General features: G+C 45.3%; 1 protein-coding gene across 4 annotated transcripts in view; it reads left to right on the top strand.

Moving 5' to 3' along the window:
* The window catches only part of wdr17 (WD repeat domain 17), a 122628-nt gene that overhangs the window by 77064 nt on the left and 24768 nt on the right, over window positions 1-20796 (top strand). For 2 of the 4 annotated variants that reach the window (XM_080189450.1, XM_080189448.1), the window contains 6 exons: window positions 3164-3303; window positions 7850-7870; window positions 9911-10022; window positions 14850-14991; window positions 16340-16442; window positions 19507-19608. In XM_080189450.1, the coding sequence (XP_080045576.1) occupies window positions 3164-3303; window positions 7850-7870; window positions 9911-10022; window positions 14850-14991; window positions 16340-16442; window positions 19507-19608 (620 nt within the window). The remainder of the gene's footprint in view (window positions 1-3163; window positions 3304-7849; window positions 7871-9910; window positions 10023-14849; window positions 14992-16339; window positions 16443-19506; window positions 19609-20796) is intronic. The other 2 variants (XM_080189451.1, XM_080189449.1) reach the window with 2 other exon arrangements.

Genomic DNA, 20796 nt, shown 5'->3' with positions numbered 1-20796 from the left:
GAGAGAAAGTGGGAGTGGGATACTGAAAGTATATGATCACCCATGATCATATTGAATGGCGGTGCAGGCTCGAAGGGCCGAATGGCACCTATTTTTTATGTCTTGTGTGTTTCTATGTTCACGGCCTCGCTTGTCCCGAAACCGTAAAACCCTGCCTGAGGTCAACGGGCCTTCCCCTTGTCCGCCCCTCACCCGCTCCGATTCCAGTGACAGACAGCACGGTAAAATACCGGGCTACAAGTCAAAGGAGATCATGACTAAACAGCATAATGCCACAGGAAGTGTTATATCCAGTGGTTCGAATGCAAGAGAGACATTCAAAAGCAGAGGAAAGCTATGAGTTCCTCATTTCATAGTGATGGAGAAAGAGTGGGGAAATAAGTGGGCTTTTCAGCCTGACGACAGATGATTTTACCGAGGTATCTAAGATATTTATGAGAATGGACAAGATCAGTTCAGAATTAAATTGGACTATGAGGGTTCGAACTAGGAAAATGTGACTTCAGGACTGCAGCCAGGAAATCCATCATGAGCAATGATTGTGAAATAAACTTCTAGGATAGTGAAGTATCAACTCCGGGAGTGATTTAAAAACAATTAGATGTTGCAATAAAGGGTTTTATGACCCTGATAAGTGGATTGTTCATGTTTAGAGGGGCAGCTGAATATCCTGTAATTAAGTGAAAGAATGACGCCACAACATTTTCTATTTTCACAAATACAAGCTTATTGTATATACAAAAATAACATAAAGATAGCAAACACTATTAGGTGAACATTACAGCCCATTACTAGTGGTGCTACCAACAACAGAAGTAAAAGTTTTCGCTTGAGTAAGTTGTCAAATGCAGTGAGTGATCATTAGCTATCGGAAAATTTATTTAATGGACCATGGTCATTAGCCGGGTAATCTTGAGGTGCAGTGGGAGGTGACCTTTGATTTGATTTATTATTGTCACATGTAAAAATATAGACGTCTGTACAGCACAGTACAGGCTCTTCCACCCTTGATGTTGTGCCGAGCTATGTCCGAACCCAATACCAAGCTATCCCACTCCCCATCATTCTGGAGTGTTCCATGTGCCTATCCAATAACTGCTTGAAAGTTCCTAAACTGTCCAACTCCACTATCACAGCAGGGAGTGCATTCCACACGCCAGCCACTGTGTGAGTAAAGAATCTACCTCAGACATCTCTCCTATATCTCCCACCAAGAACCTTATAGTTATGCCCCCTCGTAACAGCTACATCCACCCGAGGAAATGCTTATGTTGGATTTCCTGGCTGCAGTCCTGAAGTCACATTTTACTACATCTATTGGATACAGTGAAAAGTATTGTTTCTTACGTGCTATACAGACAAAGCATATTGTTCATAGAGAAGGAAAGGAGAGAGTGCAGAATGTTGTGTTACCGTCATAGCCAGGGTGTAGAGAAAGGTCAATTTAATGCAAGGTAGGTCCATTCAAAAGTCTGATGGCAGCAAGGAAGAAGCTGTTCTTGAATCAGTTAGTACGTGATCTCAGACTTTTGTATCTTTTTCCCAATGGAAGAAGGTGGAAGAGAGAATGTCTGGGGCGCACAGGTCCTTGATTACGTTGGCTGCTTTCCCGAGGCAGTGGGAAGTATAGACAGAGTCAATGGATGGGAAGCTGGTCTGCCTCCTGGTTTGATGCGCTGGGCTTTGTTCACAGCCCTTTGTAGTTTTTTGCAGCCTTGGACAAAGCAGGAGCCATACCAAGCTGTGATACAACCAGAAAATTGCTTTCTATAGTGCATCTGTAAAAGTTAGCGAGAGTCGTAGCTGACGTGCCAAATTTCCTTAGACTCCTGAGAAAGTAGAGGTGGGCTTTCTTGACTATAATATTGGCATGGAGGGGCTAGGACAGGTTGTTGGTGATCTGGACATCTGGAAACTTGAAGCACTCGACCATTTCAACTTTATATCTGTTGATGTAGACATGGGCATAGTCTCCACTATGCTTCCTGAAGTCAATGACTAGCTCCTTCATTATGTTGACATTGAGGGAGAGATTATTGTCGCTGTAGCTGTTCACTATGTTCTCTATCTCATTCCTGTACTCTGTCTCATCATTGTTTGAGATCCAACCCACTACGGTGGTGCCATCAGAAACCCGAAAATCGAGTTGGAGGGGAACTTGGCCACACAGTCATGGGTGTATAAGGAGTATAGTAGGGGCTGAGAGCACAGCCTTGTGAGGCACCGGTGTTGAGGATGATTGTGGAAGAGACGTTGTTGCCTATCCTTACTGATTGTGGCCTGTGGGTTAGAAAGTCAAGGATCCAGTCGCAGAGGGAGGAGCCGAGCCCCAGGCCACGGAGCTTGTGGATGAGTTTTGCCGGAATAATGGTGTTGAAGGCTGAGCTGTAGTCAATAAATAAATTTGCTGAGTTTTCCAGCCCCATCCAAGAGGCTTTCGACCATAGTGGATGTATTGGGTAATTCAAACTCACAATTACTTCAGTGGGGCTGGAAGACCCAACCGACGGGAGAATTCTGGCCTCTGCTTCTGAGCCAGAAGCTCTGGGTTGGAGTCCCACCTCAGGATTTGCTAACCGAGGAAGGTGCATTCATAATGTGGCCAAAACAGGCAGGTAGCGGGAGTGAGAGAGATTCCTGGTCAGCCTTAGAAACGCAGAACCAGAATCAGGGGTAGGCCATTTGGCTCCTCGAGCCTGATCCTCCATTCATTATGATCATGGCCTTGTGGTGGAAAGAACATTAGAGCCTGTACCATCGCTATCCATCGCTCTAAGCTACATTGTGTGTGTATATGTTGCTAGAGCAACTTGGAATTCCTGACTGAAGTATAAAACACCGCCACCAAATGTCAGTCAAATTAGGCCCTATGAGGATACATGCTTAAAGTTAAGGCATCATTTTAATTTCAAGACATGCTGCTACACAGATTTAGAGTGGGATTGTCCAATCTCATCTTTCTTGCCCCGCTGCCAGCGAAAACAGAGAATTTGGCACCCAGCCAAAACTCCATTCCCCACAGCAACACCGGAGAATCTGAGCTGCTAAGGTTCAGGGCATTAGACCGTACATAGAATATACCTCCTCAAACTTTCTCCGAAAATTGTTATTGAGAGCCTAAGATACATTGATAACTTGGACGACTCTTTCCCTTTGAACACAGCTGGCGATGTCAAACCTGATCCGTGGAAATGAGCTGGAGCTGGCGGTTTGTGTGGGAACAGTGCTTGGAGATAGCGCCATGCCTGTGACAAACTACGCCCTGGAACTTCTGGCCCGGAGGTGCATGTTAACAACAACATGGTGAGTGCACAGAGCTGGTTAAAGGTAACAACTTTGATAATTTGGTTTGACTTGATTTATTATTGTCACATGTGCATCTCCTCATTTGGAGTACTGTGCGCAGTTCTGGTCGCCTCACTATAGGAAAGACGTAGAAGCTATTGAGAGGGTACAGAGGAGATTTACAAGGATGTTGCCTGGACTGGGAGGCATGCCTTATGAAGTTAGGTTGAGGGAGCTGGGTCTCTTTTCCCTGGAGAGACGAAGGTTGAGAGGCGACCTGATAGAGGTTTATAAAATGTTGAGAGGAATGGATAGGGTGGATTCTCAGAGGCTATTTCCCCGGGTTGAAATGGTCGCTACGAGAGGACACAGACTTAAGGTGCGGGGAGGAAAGTACAGAAGTGATGTTAGGGGTAAGTTTTTCACTCAGAGGGTGGTGAGTGAATGGAATCGGCTGCCGTCAGTGGTGGTGGAGGCGAACTCGCTGGGGTCTTTTAAAAGACTTCTGGATGAGTATATGGGGTTTAATGGGATTGGGGGTTATAGATAGGTCAATAGATTGGTAGGTGTTGATGTGATCGGCGCAACTCGTGGGCCGAAGGGCCTGTTTGTGCTGTAGTGTTCTATGTTCTATGTATTAACAAACAGTGAAAAGTATTGTTTCTTGCACACTATAGAAACAAAGCATCCCATTCGTAGAGAAGAAAACGAGAGGGTACAGAATGTAGTGTTACTGTCATAGGTAGGGTATAGAGAGAGATCAACTTTGTGCAAGGTAGGTCCATTCAAGTCTGATGGCAGCAGGGCGAAGCTGTTCTTGAGTCAGTTTGTACATGACCTTAGACTTTTGTACCTTTTTTCTGATGGAAGAAAGTGGAAGAGAGAATGACTGAGTGCATAGAGTCCTTGATTATGCTGGCTGCTTTTCCGAGGCAGCGGGAAGTGTAGACAGTGACAGTGGATGGGAGGCTGGTTTGTGTGATGGACTGGGCTTCATTCACGGCCCTTTGTAGTTTCTTGTCTTCTTGGGCAGAGCAGGAGCCAGACCAAGCTGTGATACAACCAGAAAGAATGATTTACATGTTGCACCTGTAAAAGTTGATGAGAGTCGTAGCAACATGCCAAATTTCCTGTGAACTGTGTGCCAAGGGTCATTGAATCACAGTAATTATAGAATGTTATAGCACAGGCATATAAATGCTGTAGCTACAAGATCAAGTCAGACGCTGGGAGTTCTGAGGCAAGTAACTCAGCTCCTGACTTCTAAAAGCCTGTCACAAGTCAGGAGTGTGATGGAATCCATCAACACTTGCCTGGGTAGGTGCAAATCCTGCAACACTCAATTCAACTCAACATCATGTAGCGTAGAGCAGTCCACTTGACTGGGTTCCATCTACTCCCTTCACCACTGGTGCACAATGGCAGCAGTGTGTACTATCTACAAAATGCACTGCAACAACTCAACAAGACTCCTTTGGCAACACCTTCCAAACCATGACCTGCACTATCTAGAAGGACAAGAGCAGTAGATGCATAGGAACTGCACCCCCTGCAAGTTCCCCTCCAAGTCACTCACCATCCTCACTTGGAATTATATCTCTGTTCCTTCACTGTCGATGGGCCAGAATCCTGGAACATTAACACAAAATGCCCCTGTGTTTTTTTTGCCAAGACGTGGACAACAGCCACATTGATTATTAAGCCGAACATGATTTCTGTAGTAATTCTGCCATAGTTCTGAGTGAACCCTTGTCTGCAAATGATAAGGATCAGTATTACTTCAAATGCAAATAGACTCAAAGCACTGTGACCTGGTCGTACAAACAAGTTAAAATCAATTCGTAAAATTATCAATTTATGATGGAGTCTGTGACAGGAAAGAAAGACCTGAGGGCGTGGGAGAGGGAAGGGTTTAAATAATGTTCTGGGGTGTACATTTTATGGCTGTTAGTTGCATGTTATTCATCTTTTCAGGAATATCCCACAACATTTTACATGTTAGCATTGGAATTGCTGGTCATAAAAAATGACCCTGGTGGTTGCATGATATGCAGATAATTGCTGAGTAATCCGCAGCAATTAAACTCTATCCATTCGCCTACGAATGATTTGGAGATGACACGAGGGAGACCCCGAGTGCTGGAGAGCTTCAGGGACAATAGGTCCAAAGACGACTGTCCCTCCCCAGGAACATGACACACAAATATACGGCTCATTAACATCTTAATCTCAATAAAATGATAGCAAATATACAAAATCCTGCATAGAATTTCAGGAGAAGCAATGATATAATATTTATGATATAAGCAAAATACTGCGGACACTGAAATTTGAAACGAAAATAGAAAAATGCTGGTAAATCTGAGCAGGCCTGTGGGGATAGAGTAGACGCAGTAAAAAGTCTGGCAACACCAGGTTTTAGTCCAACCGATTTATTTGATAGTAAACTCACAAGCTTTCGAGGGGACTCCCTCTTCGTCAGGTGCTGTTCGAACAGCAGGTTAGGTGTAAAGATTCGCATTCTAATCAGTAATCTCTAAACTGTCTGTGCTTTATATGCTCTGTCCGAGGCCAGAACTCTCCATTCACCTGATGAAGAGGGAGTCCCCTCGAAAGCTTGTGAGTTTACTATCAAATAAATCGGTTGGACTAAAACCTGGTGTTGCCAGACTTTTTACTGTGTTTACCCCAGTCCAACACCGGCACATCCACATCAGGGATAGAGTAGAGCCAACGTTTCGAGTCCAGATAACCTTAGATGACCCTTCATCAGAGCCAGCTCTGAGAAGGGCCACCTAGACTCGAAACATTGGCTTTATACACTCTTTTATACACAGATGCTGTAAGACCTGCTGAGATTTTCCAGCGTTTTCTGTTTTTTTGCTGCAACAGCTTTACCTGTTTTCCAGTGGTACTGGGCTGGGGAGAATGAGAAGTCCTTTATTCTCATTCTCTTCAAATAGTGCTGCGGATTTTCGAACATCTACCACGAAGGCAGGAACACGCAGACTCTACCTTTGATGCTCAGCCAAATCTCTGTTCACAGCAGCAGAACCAGAGAATTCCCCTGGTCTGACCAGCTGGAGAATCCCAGCCCTTATCATTCTCAACAATTCCAGGCTTCAGAGTTTTCTGATGATGGTGTTCATTTTCTTCCTCTTCCAATAAGCGGGCCACAGGAGTTAGGAATTATAGGTGATGTGCCAGTGTTAACCTGGCTCAGGGGAGGAGTCTCTGAGTGAGAAGGCTGTGGATCAGTCCCCAGTATAGAGATGTGTGTACATAATTTATGTTGACCCTTCAGTGGAAGAGCTGTATTGTTAGAAATACCATCTGTCAAATTGATGCTGAAGCTTAGATCTTTTTGATTTGATTTGATTTGATTTGATTTGACTTGACTTATTATTGTCACATATATTAACATACAGTGAAAATTATTGTTTTTTGTGTGCTATACAATCAAAACATACCGTTCATAGAGAAGGAAAGGAGAAAGCGCAGAATGTAACATTGCAGTCGTAGCTAGGGTGTAGAGAAAGACCAGCTTAATGCAAGGTAAGTCTGCTCAAAAGTCTGACAGCCGCAGACACCCCCCTCCCACCCCCGCCCCCGTAATCTTTAACTCCCAGTTCTTTCTTTCAATAAGGGAATGATTTCCCCCTTGATTACATCTTCTTCCCAGTCCAGATTTTCACTTCATTTTTTAATGCCACAAGTCGGCTTACATTAACACTGCAATTAAGTTAATATGAAAATCCTTTAGTCGCCACAATGCCGCTATCGCAATGGCACAAACAAGATCGGGAGCTTAAGAACTTACATTTATATTGTTTAAGTGGTGTCACAAGTAACCTACATTAACACTGCAATGAGGTTCTTGTGAAAATCCCCTAGTTGCCACACTCCAACCACTGTTCGGGTACACAGAGAGAGAATTTAGCAAGGCTAATGCACCTAACCAGCATGTCTCTTGGACTGTGGGAGGAAACTGGAGCACCCAGAGAAAGCCCACGCAGACACATGGAGAATGTGCAGACTCCACACAGACAGTGATCCAGGCCAGGAATTGAACCTGGGTCCCTGGCACTGTGAGGCAGCAGTGCTAACCACTGTGCCACCCTTTGTATTTTCCATTTAACGCCATCCCAAAGCCCTTCACAGCTAGTGAAGCATTGTTGAAACACAGTTCCTACTGTGATGCAGGAAAACAAGGCAACCAAAAATATGAACGCATAGTGGCATGGACAGCAACAGCAGCTAGGTATACAATCAAATCATTTGTGTTTGAAAATGCTCATGCATTGTGCATTGAGATGCCTCCAGGAGCTTCATGTCATTAAGTACCTTTTGAAATTGCAGTGGCTCTGGTTATGTGGAGCTACCTATGGCTCCATCCTGCCCAATCCGCGACACAATGTTCTCTCAATCACTGGGCCACAAATTATTCAGCGCCACATGTATGGCACGAGTGTTGTTTGCTCATCTCTTACAGGGTTTGTTTGTGCTGTCATTTCAGAAAGCGTGACTAGTTTACTTACTTTTGTTTTTAACCTTCTGCTCCTAGCTTTCCATTTGTTGGATACAGGTATTCCCGTAGTTGGTAGAAGCATAAACATTAGCTGTTTGCTCTTGTAATTGCACGTGGACTCCCTGAACTCGCATAGCGACAAAGATTGCCCCTGTTGCTTGGTTTGCGGTGTTTTCCAATAAGTTTGACAATTAATTATAAGTCATACACATTGGTGCTGCCCAGAAAAGCTCCCCATGATTCCATCGGGAACGATGGTGGTTACTATTTCCCGATTGGCTTTCTGTTTGTGAACCTTGGTGAGTGGAGAATCATGCAGGGATAGTGAAGCACTGCAGTGGAGCTGCTGATTTGTCAAGCCTACAATCTATAGTAACCTTGCATGGTTGTTCAATTCTGCGTGCTGTTTAACCAATGAAGCTAAAAAGCATTAAAGGAATTGTGCATCTTCAAATTGGAATGAAGTTATTGACAACAACTGGGGTGGCACAGTGGCACTGTGGTTAGCACTGCTGCCTCACAGCGCTAGGGACCCAAGTTCAAATCTGGTCTCGGGTCACTGTCTTTGCAGAGTTTGCACTTTCTCCCTGTGCTTGGGTTTTTTTATTTAAAGTTTATTTATTAGTCACAAGTAAGGCTTACATTAACACTGCAATGAAGTTGCTGTGAAATTCCCCTAGTCGCTACAGTCTGGTGCCTGTTCGGGTCAAAGCATCTAAACAGCACATCTTTCAGATGTACGGGTTTCCTCCGGGTGTTCCAATTTCCTCCCACAGTCCAAAGGTGTGCGGGTTAGGTAGATTGGCCGTGCTAATTTGACTCTGGTGTCAGGGTAAGAGCATAAGAACATAAGAAATAGGAGCAGGAGTAGGCCATCTATCCCTTCGAGCCTGCCCCGCCATTCAATAAGATCATGGCTGATCTGAAGTGGATCAGTTCCACTTTCCCGCTTTCTGCCCATAACCCTTAATTCCCTTGTCTATCAGAAACCTATCTACCCGTGACTTAAACATATTCAGCGAGGTAGCCTCCACCACTTCAGTGGGCAGAGAATTCCAGAGATTCACCACCCTTTGAGTGAAGAAGTTCCTCCTCAACTCGATGGGTGGGGTGACGGGAATAGGACTGGGTGGGATTGTGGTTGGTATAGACTTGATGGGCCGAATGGCCTCATCCTGTACCGTAGGGAGTCAATGATCTATTCTATACGCACTGATTGTACTGCTGCAGCTGTGCAGAATTCATTGTGCGATTTTTAACACATTTGGTTGGACACATTTAAAGATCAATGATGGAACTCATTGAAAGGTTTTAAATAAATGCAAAAGCACATCTGTTACAAGCATGACTGAAACCGGGAGGAAAGATGGATTTTTTTGTCACAAGAGGCAGTGGGGGGAAGGTTGCACTGAATGATTTTTAATTAATGTCGAGTCTGTGGACAAAGGCCCAGAACACATGTCTGACATGTAAAACCATTTATCCATCATGCTTTTCAGTTTTGGGGAATGGTCAATAACATGAACTCAATTCCACAATTAAATGCTAATTTTGCTGGGGTTTTTTTTTCTCTTAACACTTGTTTTCCCAGACTCAGAGAATTCCTATTGTGCAAAAGGAGACCATTTAGTCCATCAAATCTGCACTGACACTCCAGAGCAGCATCTCACCGAGGACCACCCTATTCCCGTAACCCCACGTATTTACTCTGTTGATCCACTGAACCTACAGATCTTGGGCCTGGGTGGGATTGTGGTCGCTGCAGACTTAATGGGCCAAATGGCCTCCTTCTGCACTGTAAGATTCTATGAACCACTGAGCCACCACGTTGGAATTCAGCCCAACCTTGTTCCAGCTAAATCATTAATTCTGTCCTGAAATCATGGTGTGCTGTGTGTACCTAAGTTATGAATGTATATGTAAAATGTGCACGCGCTGCCTGACCTGCCGAGAACTCACAACACTTTCTGCTTTTGATCTCAGATATTTAGCATCTGCTGTGTTGTTCTTGCTTCACTCCTGATGGAATGACCCTGGTCCAATGGATCCATTTCTCTTGTTAAGTTTTGTTGAATTATTGTTTGATGTTTTTTGCAGGGACCTAGCCGCTGACTTACTGGCCATGATACCTGATAGTGAGTTGTTGTTGATAAAGCTAAATGCGTTCTACCCAGGAAGCCTTGCAGAGGTGAACGATCTTCACGAGAAGGTAAAGTTTGGGATCGTTGTCCCATTTTCTGGAATAAGACTAAACTGCAGCACAGGGAGCAAGATTTCTTTTCTCTACAGTTGTCAGTCCAGACTTCTTTTCAATGATTTTCCTGTACTTTTCCCATTGCCCTCCTCGCTTCCCCTCTCACTCCCTCCATCCTCTTTTCAATTCCTTGGGGAATATTCCTGCCCTGCCCATGCCGGGACCACTTGGTCCCATCGAAAGTCAGGGCAAGTTTTCCTGGTCTGCCGAATCCCCCACGGTAGGTCCAGCCAAGACGGGGCAGGAGGAGACCAGTGCTCATCTGTCTTTAACCCCCTCTCAAAGTACTCATTAGCCCGCTCTTTCCTTTCACCTTTTGGCTGGGATTTTCCAGTCCCGCCCACCGCCGGGATGCCCCAGAAAGCCAATGAACTTTTGGCTGGCCTGTTGCATCCCCCTCAGCGGGTCCAGCCCCATGTCTCTTTACCCCTCCTTTATCTCTCTTCCCTTTTTAATGCCTTGCCCCCTTCGCCCATTTTCACCTCTCTATTCCCTTTCGCTGCTCTTTAACCCTCCCCTTTCCTTAACCCCTTCTGTTTACTGTCCTCTGTTAAGCCCTTCCCTTAACCTCCCTCTTTCCTCCTTTTGCTACCATCTTTAATGTCTCCAGTCCTAGCCACCTTGAGCAGTTTGACAAGGCAACCAATAATACGGTACTCAGCAATGAAGTTGAACACCATTTGGAGGACAGCCTGTCAGGTCTGTGGACAGCCTGCACCTTCCCTCCTTTCCTGCCCATCCGCCTTTAGACAGCAGTTTATAAACCCACAACTCCATGGAGCATCCACACGACCTCAGGGAAGCACTGACCTAGTGGTATTATCACTAAAGTTAAAGTTAATTTATTCATCACAAGTAGGCTTACATTGACACTGCAATGAAGTTACTGTGAAAATCCCCTAGTCGTACATGTTTAGATACACTGAGGGAAAATTTACCATGGTCAATTCACTTAACCCACACATCTTTGGACTGTGGGAGGAAACTGGAGCACCTGGAGGAAACCCACACAGACACAGGGAGAATGTGCAAACTCTACACAGTCAGTGAGCCAAGCGGGATATCGAACCCAGATCCCTGGTGTTGTGAGGCAGCAGTGCTGACCAATGTGGCACTAGATCATTAATGCAGAAACTCAAATAATGTTCTGGGGATCTGGGTTCGAAACCCGCCATGGCAGAAAGTGGAATTTGAATTCAATAAAAAATGTCTGGAATTAAGAATGTACTGCTTCCCATGAAGCGATTGTTGATTCCTGGAAAAACCAGTCTGGTTTAGGAAAGGAAATCTGCTGTCCTTACCCAGTCTGGCCTACGTGTGACTCCAGAACAATGTGGTTGTCTCTTAACTGCTCTCCAGGGGCAACGAAGAATGGGCAATAAATGCTGGCCAGCTAGCGACGCCCATGTCCCACAAACAATCGGTGGACATATTTAACCCAATATGGAGCTGTTTCCATTTTGTTCTTCCTTGATGCTTCTCAGCAGTTTTTGGCATACACAACTTGAAAACAAACTGCAGTAAACCAGTTTCAGACTGGGTGTTGGCTCGCTGCTGTTCCAATATAGGACATTGCCTTGGGGACAGAGTGGACGGTGGGGGAGGTGAGGGGAGTAGACAGGGGGGTAGCTGATGCCTTGTTAATGCAGACTGACGCCCTTCGATTACTGGAGAGTTTTATTGCTGGGGTTTCTTTGGTTATTTTCTGCTTGGAAGACACAGAACCGGAGACACGCACATTGATGCGTATGTACTGGAAACACATTGTGCTGTGATTTTTTGGCAGTGTGGAACATCAGGACGTTGCAGGTACTGTTTTCCCCTTGATGGGTTGTTAAGCTCTTTGGGAGGGAGGCCAGGCTTCACGAGGTCGACCATCCCCGGGCGGAGTGGATAAGAAGTGGCAGCCAGTTACAGAGCGGGCACAGTGGAGCTCTGGTTGCAGATGCCCGTCAATCCTTTTTATTGCATGGCACAATGAAGGGGAGTTGAGAGAAAGGGGAGGGGAAGAAACAGTTTGAAAAGAGGAGCTTCCCACTAGATTCCTCAATGAGTTAGAAATTAATCTCGGCCTGAACTGGGTGACCTTATAGAGGTCTACAAAGCAGTGAGGGACATAGATAAGGTAGACAGTCGACATCTTTTTCCCAAAGGTAGGGGAGTCTAAAACTAGAGGGCATAGGTTTAAGGTGAGAGGGGAGAGATACAAAAGGATCCAGAGGGGCAATTTTTTCACACAGAGGGTGGTGAGTGTCTGGAATGAGCTGCCAGAGATAGTACTAGAGTTGGGTATAATTCTGTCTTTTAAAAAGCATGTAGAGGGATATGGGCCAAACGCGGGCAATTGGGACTAGCTTGGTGATTAAAAAAAAGGCTGGCATGAGTTGGGCTGAAGGGCCTGTTTTCATGCTGTAAATCTCTATGACTCTATGAACAGTGAGGCCTGTAGAAGGTCATCTTGAAAGTTTCACTTTGGATCTTCGGGGCATCTGGGTGGTGGTGGGATGGGGTCAGGAGTAAGGCTAGATGGAGCACTTTTGCTCCACTGTGATCCACAATGAAAAGTCCACCAATTATTGGTGCTGTGCAGGTATTACGGTGACAAGAGTGGTGACGTTTTGAGGGCTGCTGCAGAATCCTGAATATGGGGAGGCCCTTTCCAAATTCTAATGTGGAGAAGAAATAAACTCAAGTGAAGATCTTAAGCCTGATTGATCAGCGTCTAAATCAGGATTGGAATTCTCCAGTCTCACACACCAGAGGGAATGGAGAGTTTGGCACTCAGCCAAAATTCCATTCACTGCAGCGGCACCAGAGAATCCCAACCGGGTGACGTTGGAGAATTGCAGCCAATTCAGAATAAAGTGACCGAGTGACAGGGCTAACCACAGGTGACACAGAGGTTAGCACTGCTGCCTCACAACGTCAGGGACCCGGGTTCGATTTCCGGCTTGGGTCACTGTGCGAAGTCGATACGTTCTCCCTGTGTCTGCGTGGGTTTCCTTCGGGTGCTTCGGTTTCCTCCCACAGTTTGAAAGATGTGCTGCTTAGATGCTTTGGCCATGCTAAATTCTCCCTCAGAGTACCTGAACAGGCGCCGGAGTGCGGCGACTAGGGAATTTTCACAGTAATGTCATTGCAATGTTAATGTAAGCCTACTTGTGACACTAATAAATCAACTAAAACTTAGAGTGTAATCCAACCAGGTTTGCTGATAATACAAAACCAGGTGGGAAAGTTACTTATGAGGAGCATGTGTCTGCAAAGAGATATTGGCAGGTTACCTGAGTGACAAACTCTCAAAGAAGAGGGAAACAGAATGTTTAATGTGAGAATCTAGTCATTGTTGGCATTTGAAAGGAGTTGGGTGTCTTTGTACATGAGTCACAAAAGATTAACATGCAAACACAGTCAACAATTAGGGTGACAAATTTCAGTCTTTAGTGAAAGGGGGTGGTAGTTTAAGAATAAGGATTTTTTGCTGCAATTACATATCGGCTGGCACAGTGGTTAGCACTGCTGCCTCACAGCACTATGGACCCAGGTTCGATTCCCAGCTTGGGTCACTGTCTGTGTGGAGTCTGCACTTTCTCCTGGTGTCTGCGTAAGTTTAGCAGGTGGATGCTCTGGTTTCAGTGTACCTGAACACTGTGGCAACTGGGGATTTTCACAATCCTTTCATTGCAGTGTAAATGTAAGCCTACGTGTGACACTGATAAAATTTAATGGGACCAAAATCTGAAGAATCCACAAATGTTATGGTCTCTTTTGTAACAGAAGAATGTAGTTCCTTGAAGTAGTTGCAACCTAGTTAATTACCTAGTTAATCCCCCTGACATTAAGGTCAATTTAGCATGGCTGATCCACCTAACCTGCACATCTTTGGACTGTGGGAGAAAACTCACGCAGACACGGGGAGAAAGTGCAAACTCCACACAGACAGTGACCGAAGCCGGAATTGAACCTGGGTCCTTGGCGCTATTCTAACCACCATGCTGCCCAATGTCCAATGAGCAGAGATGGGCAGAATAGGCTGTATTCTCTGGAGTTTAGAAAGAGAGGTGACTTTTTTAACCTGTTAGTCAAGTCTGGAACTAGGCCTCATCATTCATGATACGGGGTCAGACATTCAGGATTGAGATAAGAAGAAGTTCCTTCACTTCAGGATTGTGAGCCTTCAGCATTCTCTATCTTTTGGATACTCAGGTGATGGGTATATTCAAGGCAGGTGTCAATAGATGTTGGGAGTACTCAGGGATATTGGGTAGCACGGGCATTGACCTAGATCATAGAATCCCTACAGTGCAGAAGGAGACCATTCAGCCCATCGAGTCTGCACCAACTGTCCAGCACAACACCCACCCAGGATCTATAACCCCACTTACTTACCCCATTAATCCTCTTAACCTACACATCTTGGGACGCTAAGGGCAATTTAGCATGAGTAATCCACCTAACCTGCATATCTTGGGACTGAGGGAGGAAACCGGAGCACCCAGAGGAAACTCATGCAGACAGAGAGAGAAAGTGCAGACTCCACACAGACAGTGACCCAGGACCGGAATTGAACCCGGGTCCCTGGATGCTGTGAGGCAGCAGTGCTAACCACTGTGCCACCGTGTCATCCATGTCCGACCATGATTTATCAATAGGCAGCACATGCTTGAGGGGACGAATGGATAACCTCAGCACCTCTTTCTTATGTTCTTTGTAATGAAGGTTTATTTTTTATCAGGTTTCTTGATGCTGTGATTGACGTGTTATGTAAAAATCTCCTCACAGTGTCACTTACCAACCTCAGAAGAATGTTTGCAAATTGCAGAAACATATCAAAATGAAGGGGACACGTTCCAAGCAGTAAAATATTACTTATTGAGTCCTGTGCCAGAAAAAGCACTTCCAATTGGCCTTCTTTACGTTAAAGGTAAGCTCATTTGATTACAGTTACCTCGCTAATTGTTCCGTAATTAAAATATGTAATGCTCTAAAATGAATGAGGATGCAGTGTTTCTCTGATCGTTTCTCCACAGTTTGTGTTAATTCATTCTCTGGATGTGGCTTACGCTGACAAGACCACTGTAGTGTTCAGTTGTTTTGTATTTGATTATCTGAGTTTGTTTATTATTGATGCTCACTGTGCTCAATTGGTTGAGCCTGGGTGTGGATTCAGAGAAAAGTAAACAAACTGCATAAAGAACCAGCGCCTTGAACTGAAATATGGAATAGACATTGAAAAGCAGTGAAAATGAAACTTGTGGCATAAGTAAGGCTATGAATTTGTGACCACGTTCACCACAAGTACAAACAATTATTTGGAAACAAAATATCGCAACAGTCAGGAAACAAAAATCTTGCCGGTCAGAAAGGTCAGGAATCTCATTTCAATAAATTAACACCTTATTGAAGTGTTTCCCAGTGATACTGTACCACCCACTTCAGTAAATTCACCCCCTAGCCAGGGTGACGTCATATTGGCGAGGTTTAGTGAGGCGAAGGGGGATCAAAGGATATGGGGTAAGGCAGGATCAGGCTATTGAGCTGGATGATTGGCCATAGTCATAATGAATGGGGGAAACACGCTTAAAGAGCCAAAAAGCCACCTCCTGTTCCTATCGTCTATGTTTCTCTGTGATCAAGCCAAATCCTGGAGATCATGTGGACCAAGGAGGATGTGTAAAGACATTTATCTTCAATATAAAGTAATTTCTGGCCTGCTCAAGGACCAATCCAACTCCCTTCCTTCTTTACTATTCCAACTTTTAGAATACCAAAAGGGATGGCCTGGTGGTATTATCACGCGATAGTAATCCAGAAACTCAACTAATGCTTTGAGGACACAACTTTGAATCCTGCCAAGGCAGCAGGTGGAATGCGAATTCAATAAAAATAAACTGGAATTAAGAATCTACTGATGACCATGAAACCATTGGAGATTGTCGGAAAAACCCATCTGGATCACTAATGTCCTTTAGGGAAGGAAATCTGCCGCCCTTACCTGGTCTGGCCTACACGTGACTCCAGAACCACAACAATGTGGTTGACTCTCAATTGCCCTCAGGTAACTAAGGATGGGCGATAAATGCTGGCCAGCCAGCGACACCCATGTCCCACAAATAAAAAATAAAATGCAAAGTACTTTTTGAGAAATCTGTTGTTATCTTGCTGCTTCACAGAGAATCACCTGTTGCAACAAATGGTTAATAATGTCTTCTGTTAGAAAGGTGGCCCACGGTCTGTCAGCTGGCTGACTTTTGCCTTTCCCTACCCGACAGAACAGCTAAGTAGCTCTGACTGGAACTTGGACTCCGTGCACGGGATCCTGGACCTGCTCAGTTACATTCGCACTGACCGGCTGATGCTACACAAGTATAGTGAGTAAGTTAGAATGCAAGTGCTGCTGCTTATTCAACTGCAAAGCAGCCTCCTGGGCTTGAAGTTTATTGATCAGTGTCACAAGTCGGTTTACATTAACACTGCAATGGAGTGTGGCACCTAGTCGCCACACTCCAGCGCCTGTTCAGGTGCACTGAGGGAGAATTTAGCATGGCCGATTCAACTAACCAGCACGTCTTTCGGACTGCGGGAGGAAACCAGAGCATCTGGAGGAAACCCACACAGACACGGGGAGAACATGCAAACTCTGTACAAACAGTGACCAAAGCCAGGAATCGATCCCGGGCCCCTGCCACTCTGAGGCAGTCGTGCCACTAAGTTATCAGATTTAATGTGCTGCCTAAAGTGGTGTTTGCCGCAGTGACTGATAATGGCAATGATCAAACATACTGCATTATAACCTCTGTGCTTTAATTACTCACTGCCTATAAAAGTGTCATTCCACTGGGTTAACAATGAGATAGAGGAATGGTAGCCTAGATTGTTGCTGAATGATTAGTTAATCTATTAGTGTCACTAGTAGGCTTATATTAACACTGCAATGAAATTACTGTGAAAATCTCCTAGTCACCACACTCCAGCACCTGTTGGGTTACTCTGAGGGAGAATTGACACTAGCCAATGCACTCAACTTGCACATCTTTTGGACTGTGGAAGGAAACAGGAGCGCCCGGAGGAAACCCACAGAGTCACAAGGAGAACATGCATACCGTGCACAGACAGTGACCCAATCCGGGAATCAAATCCAGGTTACTGGTGCTGTGAGGCAGCAGTGCTGACCAATGTGCCACCATGTTTGTTTTGTGACACACAATGTTGGTTTGGTATACAGCCACCCGCAATATGTGTATACCAGCATTGTGGACCAATGGGGAGGCAGTGGTGTGGTGTTATTGTCAGTGGGGCAATAATCCAGCAGCTTCAGGTCATTGCTCTGGGGACCCAGATTCAAATCCCACCACAGCAGATGGTAAAATTTTGGCTGCTCCCTTTCGTTGAAGGGTCAGTCACGAGGTGTTCAAGGATGTGAGGAAAATCTTTTTTACCCAGAGGGTAGTGATGGTCTGGAATATGCTGCCTGGGAGGGTGATAGAAGCGGGTTACCTCACATCCTTTAAAAAGTACCTGGATGAGCACTTAGCATGTCACGGTAGCACAGTGGTTAGCACTGCTGCTTCACAGCTCCAGGGACTTGGGTTCGATTCCCGGCTTGGGTCACTGTCTGTGTGGAGCTTGCACATTCTCCTCGTGTCTGCATGGGTTTCCTCTGGGTGCTCCAGTTTCCTCCCACAGTCCAAAGATGTGCGGGTCAGGTTGATTGGCCATGCTAAAATTGCCCCTTAGTGTTCTGAGATGCGTAGGTTAGAGGGTTTGGGGGTAAAATATGTAGAGATATGGGGGTATGGCCTAGGTGGGATTGTGGTCATTGCAGACTCGATGGGCCAAATGGCCTTCTTCTGCACTGTAGTGTTTCTATGATTCTATGATAACATATGGGCCAGGCGCTAGTAAATGGGATTAGGTGGGAGGTCAGGTGTTTTTTGTGTGTTGGTCAGACTTGATGGGCCAAAGGGCCTCTTCTGCACTGTATGATTCTATAAACCACATGTCAGTTCATAAGCGAACCCCGTGGAATTATGTTTTTATATAATCAGTAGGTAAGTACGTTCCTTTAACGCAACAAGCCATGCCATGGTACCATTCTACACAAACTGTACCACAGTGTTGGTACCTCCAATCAATAGCAGCATTTATATCCACATTTAAGGGTTATGGATTAAAACTCTGGTCCAGGATTTGACCACATGATTGAGGTTGTCACATCATCAACAACAGGTTATATTGATATAGTGCGTGCCTTCCACAGAAATAAAGTGTCCACAGGCACCTCACAGAAGAGTCATCAAACTAAATCTGATACCAAACCACATGTAGAGATAATAAGGCCGATTATCAAAAGCTGATTGAAGAGGTAGGTTTTGAGAAGCGCCTGAAAGGCAAAAAGAGAGGTGAGAAGTTAGTGGAGGGAATTCCAGAGCTCTTTCACAGGAGAGGCAGTACCCAGAGGGCCTTTACTTCCTTGTGCATCATTCTACAATCCCCTTGACAGTGTGAAGGACATGCATGCAGACTTGAAAAGTGTATGAATTATTGAGAGATATAGATAGAGTGGATAGGAAGGATCTAGTCCTCTTAGTAGAAAGGGCAATAGATATAGAACGTAGAACATAGAACACTACAGCACAAACAGGCCCTTCGGCCCACGAGTTGCGCCGATCACATCAACACCTATCTATAACCCCCAATCCCATAAAACCCCATATACTCATCCAGAAGTCTTTTAAAAGACCCCAGCGAGTTCGCCTCCACCACCACTGACGGCAGCCGATTCCACTCACTCACCACCCTCTGAGTGAAAAACTTACCCCTAACATCTCCTCTGTACTTTCCTCCCCGCACCTTAAATCTGTGTCCTCTCGTAGCGACCATTTCAACCCGGGGAAATAGCCTCTGAGCATCCACCCTATCTATTCCTCTCAACATTTTATAAACCTCTATCAGGTCGCCTCTCAACCTTCGTCTCTCCAGGGAAAAGAGACCCAGCTCCCTCAACCTAACTTCATAAGGCATGCCTCCCAGTCCAGGCAACATCCTTGTAAATCTCCTCTGTACCCTTTCAATAGCTTCTACGTCTTTCCTATAGTGAGGCGACCAGAACTGCGCACAGTACTCCAAATGAGGCCTGACAAGGGTCTTATAAATAGGACAAGGGTCTTATATATAGGACAGATTTCTCCATTTTTGAGACAGTAAGAAGTCTCACAACACCAGGTTAAAGTCCAACAGGTTTGTTTGGAATCACGAGCTTTCGGAGCACTGCTCCTTCATCAGGTGAGCGAATGAATCCAGGTGATGAAGGAGCAGCGCTCCGAAAGCTCGTGATTCCAAATAAACCTGTTTCTGAACTTGCCCAAAATAAAGAGAAATAAAAAGGAAGCACCGAATCTTGCATGCGGTATGACCCAACTCTGTTCTCGTTTTTCAGATTCCGGAATGAGCTGCTTATATTCTGTGGCTATATTGCTGCGTTACTGGCCATTCGAAGATGTTACAACAGCATTGTACCTGCACTTTACGAGTATACCAGGTGAGGGCAGTGCATACTTAAACATTTCAGCCGGAGTTGAGACTTGATTGCGATGTATCTTCAACCAACATATAGATTTTGCGAAACACATTGATGGCGATTTGACTGTGACGTGATTCACGCGTGAACCTGTGAAAGGTCCAGATTTTAGTAACGCTCATTTCTTAAAGACGTCTCTCAGTAGATTTGCTTGCGAATGCTTAGAAACTCAAAATGTGTTCCAAAGCTAAAAAGGAGGTTCTCACAGCGGCAGAGTTAATGTTCTGAGCCATTCAAAGCGATAAAGTCCCAGCCACTGATGGACTTAGTCAGTGTCAGCATGGACACTGCAGCCAGGCGCTGCAATGCTGTGAGCTGACCTGCTCTGTCTGTCTGAAAGGCTGTGAGGTGGAGATGCCAGCGTTGGACTGGGGTAAGCACAGTAAGAAGTTTCACAACACCAGGTTAAAGTCCAACAGGTTTATTTGGTGGCACAAGCCACAAGTTTGCAGAGCGCTGCTCCTTCAACAGGGTATATCAAGACACAAACTCATTTTACAAAAAATTGCAAGATAAGTCTTAAAGGTACAAAGAATGTGAGTGGAGAGAGGGCCAAGCACAAATTAAAGAGATAGGTATTGTCTCCGGCCAGGACAGTTAGTGAGATTTTGCAAGCCCAGGCAAGTCGTGGGGGGTTACAGATAGTGTGACATGAATCCAAGATCCCAGTTGAGGCCGTCCTCATGTGTGCGTAACTTGGCGATCAGTTTCTGCTCAGCAATTCTGCGTTGTCCTGTGTCGTGAAGGCCACCTTGGAGAACGCTTTCCTGACGATCAGAGGCTGAATGTCTGTGACTGCTGAAGTGTTCCCCGACAGGAAGAGAACACTCCTGCTTGGCGATTGTCGAGTGGTGTTCATTCATCCATTGTCGTAACGTCTGCATGGTCTCCCCAGTGTACCATGCCTCAGGACGTCATTTCTTGCAGCGTATCAGGTAGACAATGTTGGTCGAGTTGCAAGAGTAAGTACCGTGTACCTGGTGGATGATGTTCTCGCTTGAGATGATCGATAATCCGACATGTTTTGCAAAGGTTGCTGTGTCTTTATATGCCTGTTTGTGAACACGGCTCCCACTCACCTGATATGAAGGAGCAGAGCTCTGAAAGCTTGTGGCTTGCGCCACCAGATAAACCTATTGGACTTAAAGC

The sequence above is a fragment of the Carcharhinus amblyrhynchos genome, chromosome 5, assembly GCF_965287045.1.
Source record: "Carcharhinus amblyrhynchos chromosome 5, sCarAmb.v2.hapA, whole genome shotgun sequence".
Classification (NCBI taxonomy): domain Eukaryota; kingdom Metazoa; phylum Chordata; class Chondrichthyes; order Carcharhiniformes; family Carcharhinidae; genus Carcharhinus; species Carcharhinus amblyrhynchos.
Note: the sequence above shows the minus strand (reverse complement) of the source record. Positions and strands in the feature narration are given on the sequence as shown.